The sequence below is a fragment of the Callionymus lyra genome, chromosome 5 (assembly GCF_982586985.1).
Source record: "Callionymus lyra chromosome 5, fCalLyr1.hap1.1, whole genome shotgun sequence".
Taxonomy (NCBI): Eukaryota; Metazoa; Chordata; class Actinopteri; order Syngnathiformes; family Callionymidae; genus Callionymus; species Callionymus lyra.
The window spans coordinates 5,180,859-5,203,285 of record NC_141822.1 but is presented as its reverse complement, the minus strand read 5'-3'; the positions used below and the strand labels follow the sequence as shown (position 1 = coordinate 5,203,285).

The 22,427-nt window shown below is 38.4% G+C and overlaps 1 protein-coding gene across 3 annotated transcripts in view; it reads right to left on the bottom strand.

The window, feature by feature from the left end:
• Positions 1-212: 212 nt before the first annotated feature.
• LOC148079103 (uncharacterized) overlaps positions 213-22,427 on the bottom strand; it is a 68,186-nt gene continuing 45,971 nt past the window's right edge. For 2 of the 3 annotated variants that reach the window (XM_087790569.1, XM_087790570.1), the window contains exon 4: positions 213-1,124. In XM_087790569.1, the coding sequence (XP_087646695.1) occupies positions 929-1,124 (196 nt within the window). In that variant the 3' untranslated portion in view covers positions 213-928. The remainder of the gene's footprint in view (positions 1,125-22,427) is intronic. The other variant, XM_087790571.1, reaches the window with a different exon arrangement.

Sequence of the window (22,427 nt, the reverse complement as noted above, 5' to 3'; positions counted from 1 at the left end):
CGCTTTAATATTCACAGGCCGACCTTTAGATGAAAAACATTTTCACTATTTAACAGTTTTTGAATTTTTTACTAAACTTTCCTGAAACAAGCATCCAAACATGTCACATTTATATTTGATTACATAGAGTTATAATCAAAAATATATTTCTCAAGACTTAAAGTAAGACTTTAGTGAAGAAAAAACATGAGACGGACAGAAGTCGTGGTAAAATACTTTAATCGCATAAGTCATTTTTGAAATATAATATTCAAGCAGAGAAGCTCTGATAGTTGCAGAACTGACCTCACTCATTTATTCATTTATATATATTTTCTTTTGTAAATATCTCAATATATATTCGTGTGTGTACGTGTGTGTGTACGTGTGTGTGTGTGTTATAGTTCCCCCACCACTTATAGTAAAAGTGTGTTTTTTAATACAGTTCAATATCAATAATTCAAATGTCTCTGGATATAAAAGCTGGTGTTCTGACCCTCATTAGTCCATTAATGAAGATGAAACTTTTCACTTAGTTTTTTTTCCTTTTCTTATAAATTATAGATTTCTGTACGAACGGCTCTGTCTTTCTATATTGCCTTTTGCTCCCGAGCGCTACTGTGAGTACCTTTTCAAATATTTCCCTAGCTTAGTCATCCTCCGAGCTCGACTCCTGCTTTTATTTGGCTTCGCAACTTTTTTTTTACCTCCCGCTCTGGTGTCTGTGAGTGCAGTCGAGGCTTGTGAAGAGACTCCAGTCCCACCTTTTTCCTCCTCAACTCCAGTTGCTGTTTGAGAATCTTTGTATCGTGTTGTCCTCCCACAGTTTGCATTTTAATTCCTGCGGTCAGTCCTCTCCAAACGCTGTTCGGAATCGAGAAAAGAATTTTTAAGAAGGTATTTGCAGTGCAGTAACGTATCCAAAAATGTCTCTTTGCAAAATCGTCCTCTAGAGGAACCAGAAGCATTTCTTCTTATTCTTCTTGGCGGCGGCGGCGGGGGGACGCACCGGCTGAGGGGAGTCCTGCTGTTGGGGGGCGCTGTGCACGGGGGTGGAGGTCTGGGGCGGCATGGCCTCGGGGGGGTCGCCCACCTTCCACGTCCGCACCACCTGACCCTCCTGGAGACGGAAGTCGTGCTCCACGCTGCAAGAGAGAAGACAACGGTCACGATCTTCAGGGGAAAACATTGTTTCTGTGTCGTCGGTGCAGATTATAATTGTCTCTCGTCCCCTTCGTCCTCTTCGTCCTCGGAACAAACACCAAACACCTGCCGCCGTCGCTCACTAGCAGCTGTAGATCTCTGTGCTTTACTGCAGTGTCAGCACTTTCAAGTTTGACTAAACCCAGGTTTATTCTCCAGCTATAGGAAGTAAGTAAGTAATAGTTTTAAAACATTGCTCATTAAGTACGAGACACATTGTGATTTATTTTACCCGATATTATTGCCCTACATTTATTTATATCATACCTTTTTAAGCATTTGAAATGGGCTGAATTGAACAATAGTAAGTAAGTAAGTAAGTAAGTAATATAGGTGGTGGTAACATTAAATAATTTGTTCTTTTTAAAGTTCAACTAATGTGTATTTGTGTGTTGTTGTTATGTGTGACTCTAGTGTATCATCAGTGTGTGTGTGTGTGTGTTTTGTTGTGATGTCTGACTCTATTGTATCATCAGTGTGTGTTGTTGTGATGTGTGACTCTATTGTATCATCAGTGTGTGTGTTGTTGTGATGTGTGACTCTATTGTATCATCAGTGTGTGTTGTTGTGATGTGTGACTCTATCGTATCATCAGTGTGTGTGTTGTTGTGATGTGTGACTCTATTGTATCATCAGTGTGTGTTGTGATGTGTGACTCTATTGTATCATCATTGCGTGTGTGTTGTTGTGATATGTGACTCTATTTTGTCATCAGTGTGTGTGTTGTGATGTGTGACTCTATTGTATCATCAGTGTGTGTGTTGTTGTGATGTGTGACTCTATTGTATCATCAGTGTGTGTGTTGTTGTGATGTGTGACTCTATTGTATCATCAGTGTGTGTTTGTAAAAAACTCTCTTTTCATTGAAATATTGACATTAGAAAATGATCTTAAGCTCCGCCCACTGAAAACACTTTGTTGTTCTGGAGATGAAATCTTGTTTTACCATAACCACACCCACTCTGCTGCGATTGGTTTAAGAATGGAGGTTTTTCACTGCGGGTCATCAAAGTCTCCACCTTAGCGGGACTCGTTGTATAAACAAAGCAAGGCGTGATTACAGCTGGAGGAGGAGTGAAGCCATTATTACGTCATAATGGACTCTCGTAACCTCTCGTTCGTCCAGATTTCAGAGCAACTTTATAAAGTAATAAAGTGTAAAACATGGTCATGATGAGGAACTTACTGCGTCTTGAAGAACATTCACTACATGTCAGGAGAGTTGAAGTTTATCATGAGTTGGAATTCCAGGGTTATAGGTCATAATAATTCTGGAAATATTACATCTTATCAGACCTGTTAATTAACCGATTGGTGATCAATATAAATTGGAAAATGGCATTTCATTAAGTCAGCTAGGTTAGAATCCTCTGAGAATCTAAAGCCAGGTATTTCTGGCCATATAAGAAATGTCCCTTAAACAGGTCACTACTAACGATACATCTCGCCCTGTAAAGCAGAATACCTGGTACTCTAAGATATTCCGCCAACATTCTTGAGCGTGTCTAACAATGACCAGACAAACACAGAACCTGAACCACCTCTGAGTCCACTAGTGTGAAGAATTCAGTGCATGTCCATGAATAGAAATGATGGGATTCCAAGCCTGGCCCCTGTGAGTTCAGATGCGATGGAAGCAACATCCCAGAAAGTTTCCATCTGTTCACAAAAGTTGTTTGATTTCGGTGTGACTCTGATTTAGGATTTAAGGATTTGGTTTAAAAAGATCCAAAAAAAACAAACAAAGGTTGATGTGGAACTTTGGAAAATTGTCTATAGGTATTTGGCCCTGCGATAGACTGGAGATCTCTGGCCTCCTGTGGCCCCCATAAGGGAAAAACGTCATAAAATGTATGATTGAATTTAAAGATTTTTATCATCAATTCATTGAATATATGAATTGGGCCAAGTCAGTTTCCAAGGCAACGGCAGAAAAAACACATCAAACAGTACAAATATAACAGAATAATGGAGATAGTAAAAGTCCTGAAACCAGACTTTGGTCCACTAGAGTAGCTGTAGGCCGTCGATCTGGAAGGTGGAATTCCAGTTTTTATAAACGCTTCCATGTTCCTTTTATGTTCCTTTGATCTAGTCTTTAATCACAATGTTGCACCAGAACATCGATGGTCCTCAGGAGGTTCAGAGCTTCGTTCTTACGTCCAAACTGACTGTTAGTCGTGATCAGTTAAAGTTTCTTCATGTTTATACTTCATGAAAAGTTGACATCAAAATACTTCGTAATCATGCTGTTATTTGTTCTCGAACCAAGTTCAAAAAGCTATAATACTACTTTGCGCCGCCGTCTTAAATAAAACATGTGAACTGTTTTTTATACTGTGCACCAGATTATAAAGTGCTGTATATGTTTTCATATGTAAGGGGCATCACAAAGCTTCATGGAGTAGTACTACAAAGCCTTGCAGATTAATACTACAAAGCCTTGCAGAGTTATACTACAAAGCATTGCAGAGTAATACTACAAAGCCTTGCAGATTAATACTACAAAGCCTTGCAGATTAATACTACAAAGCATTGCAGAGTAATACTACAAAGCCTTGCAGATTAATACTACAAAGCATTGCAGAGTAATACTACAAAGCCTTGCAGATTAATACTTCAGAGCCTCGCAGAGTAATACTACAAAGCCTAGTGGAGTAATACTACAAAGTTTCACTGAGTAACAATACAAAGCTTCACAGAATAATTCACGAAGCCTAGCGGAGTAAGACTAAAAACCATCCCGGAGTAATACTATGGAGCCGTGAGGAGTAATATAACGTAGCTTCGCAGAGTAATACTACACAGCTTAGCGGATTTCTAATATGAAGCCTTATGAAGTAATACTGCAAAGCTAATAAAAGTAAATCTACAAAGCTTGGCGGAGTAATACTAATGAGCTTTGAGGATTAAAACTACGTAGACTCTCAGATTAAAACTACAAAACCTTGTGGAGTAGTACTACAAACCCTTGCGGAGTAATAGTACAAAGACTTGCAGAGTAATACTAAAGAGCCTCGAGGAGTAAAACTATGAAGCCTTGCAGAGTAAACCTCCAAAGCGTCGCGGAGTAATGCTACAAATCGTTGCAGAGTAATAATACGAAGCTTTGCGGAGTAAAACTATAAAGCCTTGTGGAGTTTTAGTATAATTCCTCACAAAGTAATACTACGTAATAAGTAAACTAAATAAAATCAGTTTTGTCGCTAATTACAACCAGAATCAATACATATAAAATGCATACAAATATATAATTACCACATAATCTGCACCTGAATCTAGATGATAATTACTTTGACATGTAAACAGAACCTTTAACTTCTGATCTTTTTCAAACTAGGCTAATATGTATGTATGTCTGACCTTGAACATCTCGTTGCAAAAGTTTTGAGGAAAGGTAAAAAAAACTTCAGAGTCCCAACATTGAAAAAACAAAAAACATAACAATCACAAGACTGTTGACAAAGTGAATCAAGTGTTAAAATGCTGAGCGCGGCAGAATACGGCAGCACCGGGAGAATATCACGATCGTACGCAGCGACACACAAATAAAAAGTCAGCAAAGGTGCGTCAGTCAGTCATGTGTCGGCGCTCTGGGCTGGAAATGAGACGTGAACTGTGATGGACCTCGGCGGAGGCTATCGGTGACGGCGAGCAATAATAAGTGTGTGTGCGGTAAAGATAGAAAATATATAGAACAGCGTGATATTTGCTCTGAATCACTTTCACAGCAGCAGCATATTGAATATTCTTCCCCCCGATGAACTGATTTCTTATTTTCATTTTACTCTCCCGCGCTATATAATTATGCAGTGGCCTAGTTAGCGGCTGTTTCTCATCATCGCGGCCGCCGACGAGTACCGAGTACTGTCCTCGGGTCCGGAGAGGACCGGCATCCATCTGTGTTCAGAGTCACCGACGTATGCGCCGCACCGATGCCAGGAAGGAAACATCCAGGTCCAGACGGCCGCGCACGGAGAGTAAACACCAGGAAAGTGAGTGGGAAAGCGAGAGCCGTGGAGAGGATTCTCTCTGTGCAGCGTTTACAGAAGGTGGAGGCGAGAGCCACTTCAACTCCAATTCTCTTTGTAGCAGTCGGGACTTCTCCGCGGCGCGAAACACACCCCCGAAGCTGAATAAAAAACATGGACTTGTCAGTGGGTATGTGAGTTATGCACTTTGTCCCTGCTGTTCTTCAGCCCAGAGATGAACGCGGTAAATAAAACAGTGTGTTTGGTCGGTTCGTCCCACGGAACGTCTCGGCTTCAGAGCAACTCGCGACGATCGGAAAAAAAGGCCTCGGTCGACGTGTGATCAAGGCGCTGTGAGGCTCCTCTGGGGCTTTTGAACCTTAGACCCAATTTTCGGCACATTCTCACTTGTGTTTGTGTATTCCTACTGTGTGCGTTTCCTTTGTGTCGGGACAGAAAATATACACACATGTCAGTGACCCCAACAAACTTTTAGATCACGGCTATTCAACTTCTATTTCCTGAGGGCTTCGACGACGACTTCCTGTTGCATTTTAGACTCACAACGCGATCAATCCTTTAGCGCTTTTTAACTCTTGTGGGATGTGCCTTTACGTACAACATGAGAAGCTATAACATATGGACCCTTAAGAGCATGATTTACCAAAGAAAAGCATAAAGTTTTACAAAGAGAGACCAAGAGAAATAACATTTTTGGGGGGTTTTATATTCATTCATTATTGCCAGTCCAAATAGCTTGAAGGGCCAACTCGGCCCGTCGGCCCCTAAATTCTGCTGTCATTGCTCCTGTATTGAAACATACCAAGAGATATGTGACATATTATGTCAATTAATAGTGTTTATAGCTGGGAATCTTTAAGGTTAAGGTTAAGGTAAAACTTTATAAAAACAATGTGTTCACATCATGACTCAGAAAACCAAAAATCCCTATTTCCTATTATTGAAGTCTTAACTGTCACTATTTGTTATTTTTTCCTTCTATATTTTGCCCAAGTACTGTTTTCGTTCCTTTTCCCATTTTTTGGCTGATCCTGGGAGAGCCCACTGCTGGAGGCAAACAGTACTTAGTTAATTCCCGCATTGGTCGCCAGATTGTCTCGTCCCCTCGACGCTGTACCAGCCTGTGTTTTCACCCTGAAATTAATTCAGTTTTTGAGTTTATTTTTTTCCGTTTGCGCTTTAGTCTTTTGAAATGTGTGGATTATGAATCCGGATTATCCATATACGAAGCCTAGGAGTGGGTCAGGAAGAGATGGAGGATTTCAACAAATGTATACACTTTTAATTATAGTATATACTGTATAAAAAAAAAATAATAGATATATATTTAACTATATTTAAAAATATATATATTATTATTGACAGGAAAGCACATTAAAATAGCGAATTCGGAAAAAAAAATGTTCTAGTATTATCTAGTAAAACAAAACAAAAACAAATCAAATATTGTTTTTTCTTCCGTCACTCATAGACAGACTAGGAGGAACTGATCCTCATCACAAACGCTTCAGACAACTACGTTACGTCAGCGATTGTTAGTGTCGGATTGATCCCGACCTTGAATGTGGCCTAAAATCCAATCCAACAAACACAAAGATCAGCCTCGATGAAGTCAAATCCTCACAGGATTTCGGACATTGCATAAACACGTCCAAAATGACCTCAACAGATCCTGTATCAACGCACACAGTCAGGTGTTTAATGCAAGCATTAAAAAGAGAATCAAAGTTTTCACGGTAAACTTGCAGCCCGAGCGACCTTTTCTTTTCCCCTCCTGTGGGATTTAAAGCTTAAACATTTCTGTTTGAATCATTCAGTTTGTGGGAGTGACCTTGCCCATGAGCACTACCCCCAGCGTATTCTTCAGGGAATCGGCTCAGCAGATTTAGAAATACTGCACGATTTGCCTGCAAAGCAAGGTTACTCATAAATGTGGTTTTGAAACAATATTAAGGGAAGTAATGACGAGGGAACTTTAGCGACTGTCGGCAGCGGCGCCCCCTACGCTCGCTCACGCGGGTGATGAAAAAAAAAAACTTGGCGGTACTTTAAAATAAAACAGGCACAGCAGGGCCTCATCTCTTTTTCATCCTCGCATCTATAAAACATTCATGCAACACGAATAGCAGGAGATCATCATTTCTCCTCCGTCACTCCTTCTCTTTTCGTGAGCGGTGGAGGAAACACTGCCGCGCAAAAGCAATCAACTCAAAATATCTTTTTGCAATTTTCTCTCCTGCATACAGGTTTAGCGCCGCGAAGAAGAGAAAAAAAAAAGCGTTAAACGAGGAGATGTCTATTAAGATCAACCCCATCTGCAGGAGGTCGTTTATCAACAAAACGCAGGTTTGCTAACATCCTATTTGCAGATAAATGTCCTCGAACACGCCGACACTCTCGCCTTAGCATTCACGCCGCCGCCGCCGCCTGTCCTATTACCCGCCGCCGCCTGCTCCCCCGAGTCAATACGTTCCCCGGAGAATATGGCTCGCCACGAGCAGCTGGGTGACTGTCACCGGACCGAACTGTTTCCCGACATGAAAACTTTCCATCGACTCAAAGAGAAACAATGTTTTCAAAGTTTCTAGATTGCATCCACACACTTGTGTCGGCGCATCAGTCCGGATGGTCAATGGTGTACTAACTGGAAGAAAAGATCATCTATATATACAAGCAGGAAAGAAGTTTAACTAAACCATTCAAAACGCCAAAAAAATGAACCTGGATTTTTCATATATAAAAGTGTGTGTTACGGGGTCCCACATTGGAGGGGGGCACCAAGAGATTGAGAGTATTTCTAAAACATTGTTTATTATCATGTAATTATAAAATACTTTAATTCTAAAGAGAATTATTTTACCTTGAAACTGTAGAGCTCCAAAAATGTAACTTTAAAATACAGCAGTTTGGGCAAAAAATCCCTGTAAACTTGATCCAATTTCCTTGAACAAATGTTATTTTGTTTATTCTAGATAATGGTTAGGGTGAACACTTCTCTGTGTTTGGATTTATTTGATTGGTAGTTATTTCTATTATTCATTACTCAAACTATGACTATAGGGGTTTTTATTTGTGTACTTTTTACTTCTTAGTATTTATTGACCCTCAAAATGTTTTTGGTGAGTTCAAAAGAATATTTGAGAATTTAAAAAAACCTCATAATTTTATCATTTCATAGTCATCAAAAAAACAAAAAAACATAACAAAAACTTAATTTTAATATCTTTAATTTCATCGACACAGTTTCAAATGCTTCTTATAATGATTTATATTGCTTATGCTCTTTTCTATTCCTTTTTTCTATGATCAAATCTATCTTTCATGATGAGCTGCTTGGTGGATTTTTTTCAGTTTTTTTATTTGTCATCTAAATTATTTATTATTATTCCTTCCTTTTTGATTTAATATGTTTTCACTCTGTTTGTTTCCTGTTATACTAGTATTTTTTCAACATTAACATTCTCATTCTAACCATTTTTTAAATGAAAAACATTGCTAATTGTGTTGCGGCACAAACTCATCGGTCATCGCTGTTGACCAATCAGATCGCTCGTCCCGACCGTCGTCCACTGCTCAAAATACCACGAAAAACAATCGTGACGATCGAAACCGAACGAAGAGATCTGTCGGTTCTGAATCAGTCTTTCTTTGTCTCTCAAAGCTCATTACTGCAGGTTTTTGCCACATTTCTCCTCGTGAACAAATCAAAAGAAGTGAAAACTGAAGGCCAGTATTTTAAGGGAAGATAGAGGATCATATTTTTTGATATTCTCGAATTATTGAAAAAAAGGAACTTGCGAGAAAAGATGGTTAATTAAAGGATAATCCTTTACCCTTTTCAAGCTATTGAAATAAATAAATGTGTAAAAAGAATGTTGCTCGTACGCTGCATCGCCTGTCACCCGCCAGATTGAAATAAACAGCCGGGCAGATAATCCCTGAAGTACAAATTAAGGCTCCTCAGACCGAATACTGTCTCCGACAAGGGATTAAAGGTATTACCGTTTTGGAGAAGGTGTGGATGATATTTTACGATGCAATTAATTTCCTGCAGCAGGTGGATCTGCTCGGGAATGAAAGAGGATCTGGGGATAAGGAAGTTTTGATCGGAAGACGTTGTCTTACATCCGAACTCGACGAAGTAATTATGGCGTGAGATTAAAGGCGATCATCAAGTTTGGTGTCTTTGCTGTAATTGGTGGTTTTGTTGAGTCTCATTATTTCCTTGAAAGAGTGTCAGACACTAATGCTGTGAGATGCTCTCACTTATTTGCTTTATAACAAGTCATACTTCACTTCTCATTAGGAGAAAAGATCTATATTCAGTTTCAGGTAAAGAGGGTAGAAAAACATATGCTCTGCATATTTCTGAAGCAAAATGTTGCTAAAACTTTAGCTATCAAGACATTAATAAGACATTTATTAGCTCTGACATTGAAGATGGAATTCTTTTTCAAGTATATATATGTCAAAGTACAAAGTATAGATTGGAATCCAGTAGGATCTGGAATTAGAATTCCAATCTGTACTTGTGGGATTCCAAATCCTACTAGTAGAGGTTGGAATTTCAATCTGTACTAGTACGAATCCTACTACTGAACTTGGTTCTGAATGTTGGAGTTCCAATCTGTTCTAGGAGGATTCCCGGTTCTACTAGTGAATTCCAATCTCTACTAGAAGAGACTGGAACCCTACGATTGTATTGGGATCTGAATATTGAAATTACAATCTGTACAAGGACAAATGGGAATTCTACCAGGACAATCTCCAATTCTAATAGGAGAAATGCGGATGTTATTCTGATGTAATCAAACCCTAACAATAACCCATATCAATATTAAGATCCCAGTTCAGTAGCAGGATTCCAATCTGTACTAGTAGGATTCCAGATCCTACTGGATTCCATTCTGTACTGTGACATATACATGTATATACTTTCACATATACATTGCGCTATATAACAACTAGAGGGTTCTGGCACCATTTAAATGCCTCCTAATCCCATTACAGTGAAGCTCTTCTAATAGTTATTATTATTGGGTCATCGCTGTCATAGTCTCAAAGCTGCAGTGACACTACAGTCTCATGTCACATGACCAAAACACACAGCATGAATGCAGTGCCTGCATGAATTCACCCTGTTTACAAAGGTAGCAGTACTATTACAATACTAGGCCAGTACAAGCTTTTCCTTCTTAATGTATATCAATGATTTGAATTCGGTGAAACCCCGTCAAAATGTTGAGAAACTGTGGCCCATGGTAGTTTGGTGTAATGTAAAGCTAATGAGCCAAAAACTGTCAAAATGTCCATTTGCTCATGCTATTGTTTTAATAGTTTTAATAATTTGATTTGGTAACGGATGCAAAGACTGATTCAAGTTGGTTTTCGGAAACCTTTGGTGTAAGATCATTAACGGCTTGTGAAACTGCAACAAAGATTTAAAAGTGAACTAACAGCTCTGCGCTTCATAAGGAACTCAGACAAACATGTAAACTCTGTTCAAGTTTCTCCTTGCAAGTAAAATGATTGTGACTTTAAACTAAATCTGGAGTCTGTAGCTCTCAGTCAGTTACCTAACCTGACTAACTAAACCTAATGAGTATTAATCCAAATATTCAATGAACAATTCTTCTCATGAGGAGACTTCAACACAAGAGGGACTTTACAGTCGAGCAGTACGAAGGTATTTGGATGTTTTTAAGTGTCTTTTTGGACGAAGATGAAGACGAAGACAACTGAGCTACAGTCGCTACACTAAAATGAACAAACATTTTTGTCTTTAACTCTAAAAAAGAACAGATTATTCTGAAAATAATCCAACATTAGTCAACATGAGAGTAGACAATGAGTGAAGTTTACATTTTGGGTGAACTATAACTTTAAATCTGGTCCAGGCCTACAAATACCCTTTTAGGCCTCGGCAATTGACACTGAAAATGTTGGCGAATTATATAATTAAAAATTAAATAATGTTCATTTATAAAACACCTTTAATTAATACACTAATCCCTTTCTTTAAAAAAAAAATATACAGTACATAAAGAACAGCACAAGAGAAAAACAACATGATAAAAGACAACATTAATAATTAAATTGCATCGGAAAATGATAAAAAAAACCTTCAATGAATCCGGGCAAAAGTTAAAAGATGACATCACATAAAAGCAGGTCTGTTAAAGTGTGTTTTTAAAAAAAAGGCGTTTTTTTTATTGTGTTTTTAAAATGTGTTTATCTAACTCAGATTTAACTCTAATCTCCATCTTCTCCCACCAGGGAGTTCCTTCATTACGTCTCTCGGTGTAAAGTGCTTCGCACTGAACAAGATCCTGGCAGACGACCGGACAAAAAACCAAATACATTCAAGGTCTTTGCTTCTTGGCTGAGAAGGTGTTGGCAGCAGCTCTGTCCAAACAAAAGAGGAACCGCTGGTACATTATTTCATACGGCGTAACCATATTTAACGATGCCTCCGACTCTCCCGGGTCGACGAGAAAGACGTGATAAATATCCTACATTTGCATTTTCACCACGATCGCTCACAGAGGCTCGCTTGATGGAGAGAAACTTGAAAGATAGAGGTCGGACTGTTTTCGCCGACGTCAATACCAACCCGGGGAAGTCGATTAAGCAGCATAAATAGACTGTGGCTGAGAAAATAAAAGCTGATGTTAAACAAGAGGCGACACGTACAGACTTTTATTAAAGCTCCGTCCTCTGGTGAGCGCATGAGTGCGTCCGAGACACACTCGGCAGAACCAAGTCATCCACGATCTTAATGAGTTTATTAAACCACTGAATTATGAGTTAAGGTTGGAGGCGGATCCTTGTCACGATCCAGCTGGAAACAACGCTCCAGGCTTTTCTCGCTAGATGTTACCAGAGAAATGTTTGTCAGGAAGAAACAAACACAGAAGCACTTTCTATGGCAGTAAATATATATATATATATATATATATATATATATATATATATATATATATATATGTAAGTAAGTAAGTAAGAAATAGTTATTTGTAAAGCGCCTTTCTAGACAAGGGTCACGTGTGTGTATTATGTGCAGTGTTGGGTAAGAGACTTTAAAATAGTAACTTAGTTACATTACTAGTTACTTCTTTCGAAGGAAACTCAGTTACTTGCTATTGTGTTTGTGTGTATAGTGTGATTAATTTGTTTTTATGTTGCGTATGGATAGTGTGTCATGTGTGTGTATTGTGAGTGTAATCTGTTTGTATTGAGTGTGTAATGTGTGTATTTGTTGTGTGCGTATTGTAAGTAAGTAAGTAATTTGTATTGTATGTGTAATTTGCAGTGTTGTTTTTGCAGTGTTTGCAGTTTTTTTTTGAATAGTAACTTATTTACATTAATAGTTACTTCTTTAGGTAACTCAGTTACTGTTTACTTTTGAAGTAAGTAGTTACAAGGCAAAGTAACTTTTTTTTGCACGTATTTTGTTTGTATTGCGTGTGTATTGTGTGTTTGTCTTTACTGTTTGCTTAATTGTAACCAAATTATGTCTAAACATCAGCTTTAAAATCTGCTCGAGTCCACTGTATCCTCTCGTCCTCAGTCATTGCCAGGCTCTCGCAGAATCTCATTGTTTTAGCTGCGGATGTCATAATGACTGCTGCCATCTAGCGGCCAAAAGTTTAATTGCAACACAAAAATGAACAAACACTGTTAATATTTGTTTACTGATTGTAAATTAATAAAAATTGAATTATTTTATTTTAAACACACTTTGATCGGCAAACATATCACCATATCAATATACACCTCTGCTGTGAGAAAGATGTACTACACAGCCTTCTGTCATAATTTGACAGAAGGCTGTGTAGTACATCTCTCTGATGTGTAGTATACTGAAAACTGTTTTTTTATTTCCTAAATATTATCGATTGTAAAATATATTTAATTCCAAACAGACAAATGTAAAGTTTAAAACTTTAAGTCTGCAGCTTAACAAAAAAATCATTGAACCGGTAAATCACTGCAGAAGCTGAATCTGTGAATAATATCATTATTCTCTTGGATTATTTATTGGACCCAGAACTGACGAACCGAATTCTGCTCACGATCTCTTGAGTTCGGCCAAACAGAGTTCACCATATGTGATGACGTCGCCTCCACGTTCCTCCGGTCCAATATTTTTCCATCGCGGGTCCAAAAGGTTTGATTTATCCCTCGTTCAATAAAGTGCTGCAGTGAAGCTGCTGTAGCTGCTTGGAAATGTTTATAAGTCATCGCTTTTTTTTCTCTTCTCTCGCCCAGAGTCGTTATCTTGATGAAAGAAGTGCTGAATTTAAAAGGCTAGAAAGTGACGGCTGATTGCACACAGTGCGTGTCTGTCCTCGGCTCTCCTGACGTATTGAGTGATATCTGCTGGAGCGGAAGCTCTGATGGATGAGTGGCCAGTGGAGATCACAGACGAGAGAGAGGAGGAAGTTTGACAGCAGTGAGGGAAGACGAAAAATCTACTGCCATTTGAGGACCTTCACCATTCATAAACACAACAACTGGAGCATTCTTAACCCTGTGTAATGTGTGTGTGTAATGTGCAGGGTTGGGTTACTTAGTTACATTTCTGGTTACTTCTTTAGAAGGTAACTCAGTAACTTGCTATTGTCGAGGTTGTTTGTGTGTTTTGTGTGATTAATGTGTGTGTATTGTGTGTGTAATGTGCTGTGTTGGCTAAGTTACTTAAAGTAACTTACCTTTGTAACTAAGTTACTAGTTCATTATTTCGAAGGAAACTCAGTTATTTGTTGCTTTCGAAGTAACTAGTAACCACAGAATGTAACTTTTTATGCATATTTTATGCGTGTAATGTGTGTTTATTGTGTACTTTTGTTTGCGTATTGTCTGTGTAGTGTCTCGCAATGTAAGTAACTAATAGTTATTTGTAAAGTGCCTTTCTAGATCAGGGTCATGTGTGTGTGTAATGTGCAGGGTTGGGTTACTTAGTTACATTTCTGGTTACTTCTTTAGAAGGTAACTCAGTAACTTGCTATTGTCGAGGTTGTTTGTGTGTATTGTGTGATTAATGTGTGTGTATTGTGTGTGTAATGTGCTGTGTTGGCTAAGTTACTTAAAGTAACTTACCTTTGTAACTAAGTTACTGAAAGTAACTTAGTTACATTACTAGTTAATTCTTTCGAAGGAAACTCAGTTATTTGTTGCTTTCGAAGTAACTAGTAACCACAGAATGTAACTTTTTATGCATATTTTGTGCGTGTAATGTGTGTTTATTGTGTATTTTTGTTTGCGTATTGTCTGTGTACTGTCTCGCAATGTAAGTAACTAATAGTTATTTGTAAAGTGCCTTTCTAGATCAGGGTCATGTGTGTGTAATGTGCAGGGTTGGGTTACTTAGTTACATTTCTGGTTACTTCTTTAGAAGGTAACTCAGTAACTTGTTATTGTCGAGGTTGTTTGTGTGTATTGTGTGATTAATGTGTGTGTATTGTGTGTGTAATGTGCTGTGTTGGCTAAGTTACTTAAAGTAACTTACCTTTGTTGGGTTAGTTACTTTAAAATAGTAAATTAGTTACATTACTAGTTACTTCTTTAGGTAACTCAGTAACTGTTAATAACAAGGAAAAGTAACTTTTTTTATAATTATTTTGTTTGTAATGTGTGTGTGTGTGTTGCTCCACGGGTCCTTTAATTAACACTGTTGTTGTCACCGTATATAATCTAAACTCATCTTTTGTCTACTGTTCAATTCACAGATTTAGGGTTTTGAAGTTTCACTAGCACCGGTCATTAAAAACTGAAAAGACACTCAGAAATTAGGACATTTATTAGTCGCATCTTTCTAGTAACTTAAAGTGTAACATGATATATTGATACAGATGGAATGGTTAGTATATATATATATATTTTCTGAACAGTAACACGACAGGTGAAAAACCAAGCCTCCCAGAAAAGTTGTTGTCAAGTTGTGTCAATCTTCTTTCATCGCCTCTTTAAGTTCTTATGAGGTTTTTATTAGGTCAGTTCTTTACGCTGCCGTCTCCAACGTCTCTACTGATGCCAAGATTACCAAAGTCGTGTTAAATCATTTTGACAAAGTTTTGAGCGCTGTGTACCACTTACATTTTGTTAAATACAACCACAATGAATACACAACTGCACTGTCTGGAAAATAAGGTAAACGATCAGATGTCCTGAAATGTTTTTTTTTAAATAATTTGACACTTTAAATAAAATACAATTCCTGGTCACAAAATTCTTCTTGATGTCCTCAATGTCAAACAAATATCATTGGTTGTTAATCTTCTCCTCTGGTCTCCAACAATCTTTAGAATTTAAAGATACAGAAGTGTAATAAATGCTCTTTTCCTTTGTGTTGTCCTTTCATCGACGTGTGCTGCCCGAGCGTCTTATATATATAAACGGGTTCGAAGGGTAACTGAAGAGAATAATGAATTATTAATGACGCCTCGATGAGGTCACCATCGATCGTCTTCCTATATGTTAATGTGGTGTTAATGGCTTGTTGGCAAAGTGTGATTGAGGAGCTCTCGGCAAAGGTTAACCGCTCGTTTATTATGAACGCTGATGAATCGTTAATAAAGCATCATTACCAGTCACGACTGTGGATATCAAAGATGTTATCCTCAGAACAAACACTCACGTTGAAATCATCACCCATGAAATATTTATCATTTCAGGTGCGGAGCGAAGATCTTCTCTTCATGTTTGTGAGTTGAAAGGCAGATCAGTCACACAGTAACAAACTAGCTAATACTTGATAGCAGTTTAATGCTAACTTAAGGAAGTTAAATAACTTTTAATTCATCATTTGTTTATTTGTTTTCATTTATTCTTGTGATTCAAATCTGTTTCAGTAAATCTGTACATTTCTAATCAGTAATAATAGACATTAGTAGAATTTTCAAGTCTCTATTACTGCACAAGGCTCAGTAGTATTAATACGTGAGGCTCCGTAGTATAACTGTGCGAGGCTCCATAGTATAACTGTACAAGGCTCCGTAGTATAACTGCATGAGGCTCAATAGTATATCCGAGCGAGGCTCGGTAGTATCACTCCGCAAGGCTCCGTAGTAATTGTGTGAGGCCCCATAACATTACTCCGCAAGGCTCCGTAGTATAACTGCGCAAGACTATGCAGTATTACCCCGCGATGCTCAATAGTATAACTGTGCGATGCTCCGTAGTATAACTGCGTGAGTCTCAACAGTATATCTGCGCGAGACTCAGTAGTATTACTCCGCGAAGTTCCGTTATATAACTGCGTGAGGCGTGTAGTATAACTGTGTGAGCCTCAAAAGTATATCTGCGCGAGGCTCAGTAGTATTACTCCGTGAGGGTCCGTAGTACTACCCCGCGATGCTTCATAGTATAACTGCACGAGGCTCCTTAGTATAACTGTGTGAGGCTCAAGAGTATATCTGCGCGAGGCTCAGTAGTATTACTCCGTGAGGGTCCGTAATACTACCCCGCGATGCTTCATAGTATAACTGCACGAGGCTCCTTAGTATAACCGTGTGAGGCTCAAGAGTATATCTGCGCGAGGCTCAGTAGTATTACTCCGTGAGGGTCCGTAGTACTACCCCGCGATGCTTCATAGTATAACTGCACGAGGCTCCTTAGTATAACTGTGTGAGGCTCAAGAGTATATCTGCGCGAGGCTCAGAAGTATTACTCCGTGAGGGTCCGTAGTACTACCCCGCGATGCTTCATAGTATAACTGCACGAGGCTCCTTAGTATAACTGTGTGAGGCTCAAGAGTATATCTGCTCGAGGCTCAGTAGTATTACTCCGCGAGGCTCCGTGGAATAACTGCGCAAGGCTCATAGTATAACTGCGTGAGGCTCAAGAGTATATTTGCGCGAAGCTTCGCAGTATACCTGGGCGAGGCTCCGTAGATAACAGTATAAAAGGATCCTAGGTATTACTCCACAAGGCTCTGAAGTTTTAGTTCGCAAGGGTCTGTAGAATTACTTTGTGAGGATCAGTAATATTACACCGTAAGGCTCTGTAGAATTACTTTGTGCGATTCAGAGGTATTAGTCTGTGAGGCTCAGAAGTATCACTTGCGCGGGTCTGTAGTATTGATTGACTACAGAACCTCCCGCAGTAAAAAGTAAAAGGTACTGTGATTCATTCAAGAGTGTAAAGAAACACGCTTACAAGTGGATTTCTAACTCAAGGTTTTCAGTAACAGTAGAACAAACATCTACCTTATAATGCGCCTTAAAAATACTTTCTGTGATCGTCAACCTGGTGAATAAACCAAAAAATACTCTCCATGAAAGAGTCATCATTACTAAACGGCTCCTTATTTCAATCAGTGACGGCGAAAGCATTGATAACAAGCTCTCTGTACACAGCGGTGATAAAAATGATGGATAAGAAACGAGCCCATGATTTACTGGCCCTAAATAAGGCATTTGAACCCTCCAGATGATCAGTCTTGGTAATGAGGAGTGAAGAAGCATTTCTCAGCATCTAACATGTCTTCTCGTGACGCCGATGCAGTCGTGAGGCAAACAAGAGCGGAGATGGAGAGTGGGCCGGCGCCGGAGCTTTAGGGATCTCATTGAGCTGTGGGTGCGACTCTGGCCTGATTAGTATTTATATGACACATCATCCACATTAGGCAGCGCCGCTCTGTTCCACGCTCCACTCTTGATCTTCTCTCCTCCCCTGTTCAAAGACGCTGATGGACACCATCTGGCTCTCGCTGATGGCACCGGTTCGGATCTGGGGTTATTGCCAAGTGTTAGGAGCAAGAGATGACACTTAACTTTTTCTATTGTGTCGTGTTTCACCGCCAGCTCTTTTTTTCACTCCAGACCAACGATAGTATCTTTCCAACTAAAAGGCGCACAAAATACTCGAATGTCCTTAAAAATCGACAGTGCCTTATTATCCTGGTTGTACTTTTGTCAATCCATGTTTTAGTTAGCTATGAAGCTGCACTGCGAGGCTCTGGAGTAATACTCTTTAAGGCTCCCTAGTATTATTAGAAGATACTTTGTTGTATTACTCCACAAGGCTCCTATTTTACCCCGCGATAATTCCGAGGTAATAGACTCAGAGTTATTACTCCAAGTAACTCAGAGGTATTGCTCGGCGAGACTCAGAGTTATTACTCTATGAGACTCAGAGTTATTACTCCACAGGACTCAGTTATTACTCTGTGATACTCTGAGGTATTACTCCACGAGACTCAGAGTTATTACTCTGTGAGACTCTGAGATATTACTCTATGAGACTCAGAGTTATTACTCCACAGGACTCAGTTATTACTCTGTGAGACTCTGAGGTATTACTCCACGAGACTCAGAGTTATTACTCTGTGAGACTCTGAGATATTACTCCACGAGACTCAGAGTTATTACTCTGTGAGACTCTGAGGTATTACTCTATGAGACTCAGAGTTATTACTCCACAGGACTCAGAGTTATTACTCTATGAGACTCAGAGTTATTACTCCACAGGACTCAGTTATTACTCTGTGAGACTCTGAGGTATTACTCCACGAGACTCAGAGTTATTACTCTGTGAGACTCTGAGATATTACTCCGCGAGACTCAGAGTTATTACTCTGTGAGACTCTGAGGTATTACTCTATGAGACTCAGAGTTATTACTCCACAGGACTCAGAGTTATTACTCTATGAGACTCAGAGTTATTACTCCACAGGACTCAGTTATTACTCTGTGAGACTCTGAGGTATTACTCCACGAGACTCAGAGTTATTACTCTGTGAGACTCTGAGATATTACTCCGCGAGACTCAGAGTTATTACTCTGTGAGACTCTGAGGTATTACTCCACGAGACTCAGAGTTATTACTCTGTGAGACTCTGAGATATTACTCCGCGAGACTCAGAGTTATTACTCTGTGAGACTCTGAGGTATTACTCTTCGAGACTAAGAAGTATTATTTCACAAGACTCGAAAGTATTAATTTTCAATGATCCAAGGTATTATCTCGCCAGGCTCCATGGTATTACTCCTTAAGGCTCTAAATTTACTTTGTAAGCCTCCTCAGTATTACTCTGTGAGGCTCCAAAGTACATACTAGGTAGTAGACATTTCAAACTCAAACAGTAGAAAAAAACTGCACCTCATAGTCCAACAACTACGCTACGATACTTTCCTATATTTCCTCGTTGAGCTTCAGTTACAGTTTTGGACGGCGAGAGAAAACAGCAAAAAAAACAAAACTCTGTTTTTCTTCGCTGCACAAACCTCCGGCTCATGAACACACGGTTGAGGAGTCGATGCTTACGCTGTGATTTCTGCTCACGTGTGTCGACGCCTGTTGCTGCGCGACTCAGCCCTGAAGTAAAGATGGATTACTGCAGGAGACTGCCCTGCCCTTTCCACGTTTCACACACACCACTTCTCCATTATCAGCCTCATCCACGGGGGGCACACACACACACACACACACACACACACACACACACACACACACACACACACACCCTCACACACACACACACACACTCTGACAGGGTTGTTAGCGAAAGGTCAGAGTCAAGAGAATCTTTGGTTCAGACAAACCTTTTCTTTAAAGGAAGAAACATCTGGTATCCAGTCGTGGCGAGTGTTGCTCTGTGTTGCTGCTTTTATGATTCCCTGGGACGAGCAGATCTATTCTTGTTCGGATCAATGTCCCGTCGGATGCGGACGACCTGACTGTTTGATAAGATAAGGGCGGGGGACGACAAATCCCTGGCCGTGGAGTGGAAAGATTATCCCGATGTTGACTGGCTTCAGGGACTTAACCTTCCAGGATCAATAGGTGCTTTATTGACTGTTCTTTGATTGTTTGGAGTCCAAGAAGAGCAACGAGGAAAACCTTTAGAGCTGCTTCCATGTAGCTTTTAGTATCTGTTGTTCAGCTCCGGTACGATCAATAGATATATATATATTTATATATATAATATATAGTACTCTTTATTTGGTCAGTTGTTTACCTGTGAGATGCTTTAAAGAATAAATCATAAGTTTACACGATGAGAACCACATTGATGACACAAATGTCTATAAATAATGACTTATATTTGTCGTCATAATATTGAGTGGATGAAGTTTACATTTCAAATGATGGAATGATATTTTTTGAAACATTTTCTTATTCTATTTGTATTATTTTACAAAATAATGTAATTCCATTTACATGGTTTGATATTCTAATTCCAATCATTCAAAAATAAATAAATAAATTTAGTTTTTTTTTTATACATTACCTTATTAAATCAATAATAAAATTGCCACTGTCTACTAACATTTCAAGTTGAATTTGAAAGGCTGAGAATTGAAAAAGAAAAACATTTAGAAAAGTGTTTTTTAAATATTGGAATTTGATTATCAAACTAGGTGTAAAATAAACATCAATTCAATTAAAATATTCAAATTTTTCGAATTAATTATAACAAAAAAATATTCAACTTTTAATTGTTTTAAATAGTTAAATTACATTGTAAAATATCAAAACAAATTCAACCTTTTTATAAATAACTATTTCAATTAAATGATTAAACTACAATACAATTAAATATTAAAAAAAACAAAACTAAAACAAACATTTAAATGTACACATTCAAAATATTAAATTGAGCCATAACGAATTATTACATTTAATTAATAGTCATGAACCTAAATACCTACATACATCTGCCAAGGAGATGACATGAATGTATGAGATCATATCACATCAATAACTTTGATGAATCAAAAATGTCCCAGCTACATAGGGTGAGAGAGGCTGGTGGCACACGGACGGGTTCATCAACCAAAGAGTTTTGCGAGTATTTTATATGTCGACTCTATATGTTTGTGACGATAAATACCTTTGAAAAGAAATACTTTGAAAAATGACATTGTTTTCTTATTCTTTGTATTTTTATTTTGTTTTGTATAAAATTTACTTCAATGTAAATCCCAATTTACCAATAACAATAACTAAGTAAAACGATATAAAACCCCCAAATTTTCTTTTCTATGAGGTTAATGGGAAATAAATTATCTCAAAAATAAGACAAGAAAATAAGTTAAAGAGAGAATATTGAGTACAAAAGAACTACTTTAAATCATGACAATACTTAGAAAATCAGAATAATTTCTCAATCATCGTTCATTCATTTATAAAGTTTCAAAATTATGAATTAAGTGTAAAAATAGTGGCATATTTACTTTCAAATACAACTGTAAACATCAAACATCAGCGTCTACATCACGTGCTCATCGTTCCATCGAATCAAAGTGTAAACTTCTCTCTCCTTCATCTCGTGACCTTGTGATTCTCATCCATCCCTTCATCCCTTCATAAGAGTCCACCGGCGTCGTCACAGACAAACGTATAGTTTGTAATTTTCGCGACGTCGTCCGACTCGTTTCTATTCCCTAATTGTTTTCTAATTGCTTTGCTTCACGAAGGCGTTTCCGCGGCTGCTGAGTCGGCAGTTGTGCAGGAAAGCGTGACGCGTTTCATTTACGACTCATTTAGAAGAACAAGCATGTTTTGGAAAGAAAAATCTCGCGCGGCGGCTCCCATTATTTTTTGAGCAGCTAGTGAAGCACTAAAAATAGCTTTTGAACGTTTTTTATTTTTCATTTAAATAGGCGCTGATACGGCTGAATGTTAATTTAATCATAATATAATGAATCATGACTTTTATTTACTTCTATTACAACTATTACTAGTACTGCTTCTACTTCTTATTCTACTACTACTACTACTATCTACTATTACTATTACTACAAGTACTAGCACTAGTACTACTACTTGTACTTCTTATTCTTCTAATTCTACTACTAATACTATTAGTACTACAATTTCTACTTCTTCACATCCTGCATCAACCTTGCGGTTTGCGGCCGCTACCAAGTAGCTTAAAGCTAGCTAGCTAGTTAGCATGGACGGGTTTTTTACATGGAAATAAAATGAAAGGAGCAACAGATTTAGACGATTCTGCTGCTAAAACAAACAAGATCTCATTATCATTTACAATATGAAGCAGCAAACATCGTATATCCACGACAGAAAAGTGAATAAAATGAGGAAATACTGTCTAAAAGTTGGTGTTTCTTTATATATTTTAAAGCATTTGCTGTGTTTTGCAGTCTAACGAAGTTAAGCAAACATGTTTATTTGTAAAAACATATATTTTAGAATCCTTACATAATTCTTAACTGAGGGCGCCACCTACTGGGCTCTAAAAAATAGTCAACTTTTGCATGAAGCTTCACCAGAGTATTAGTACGT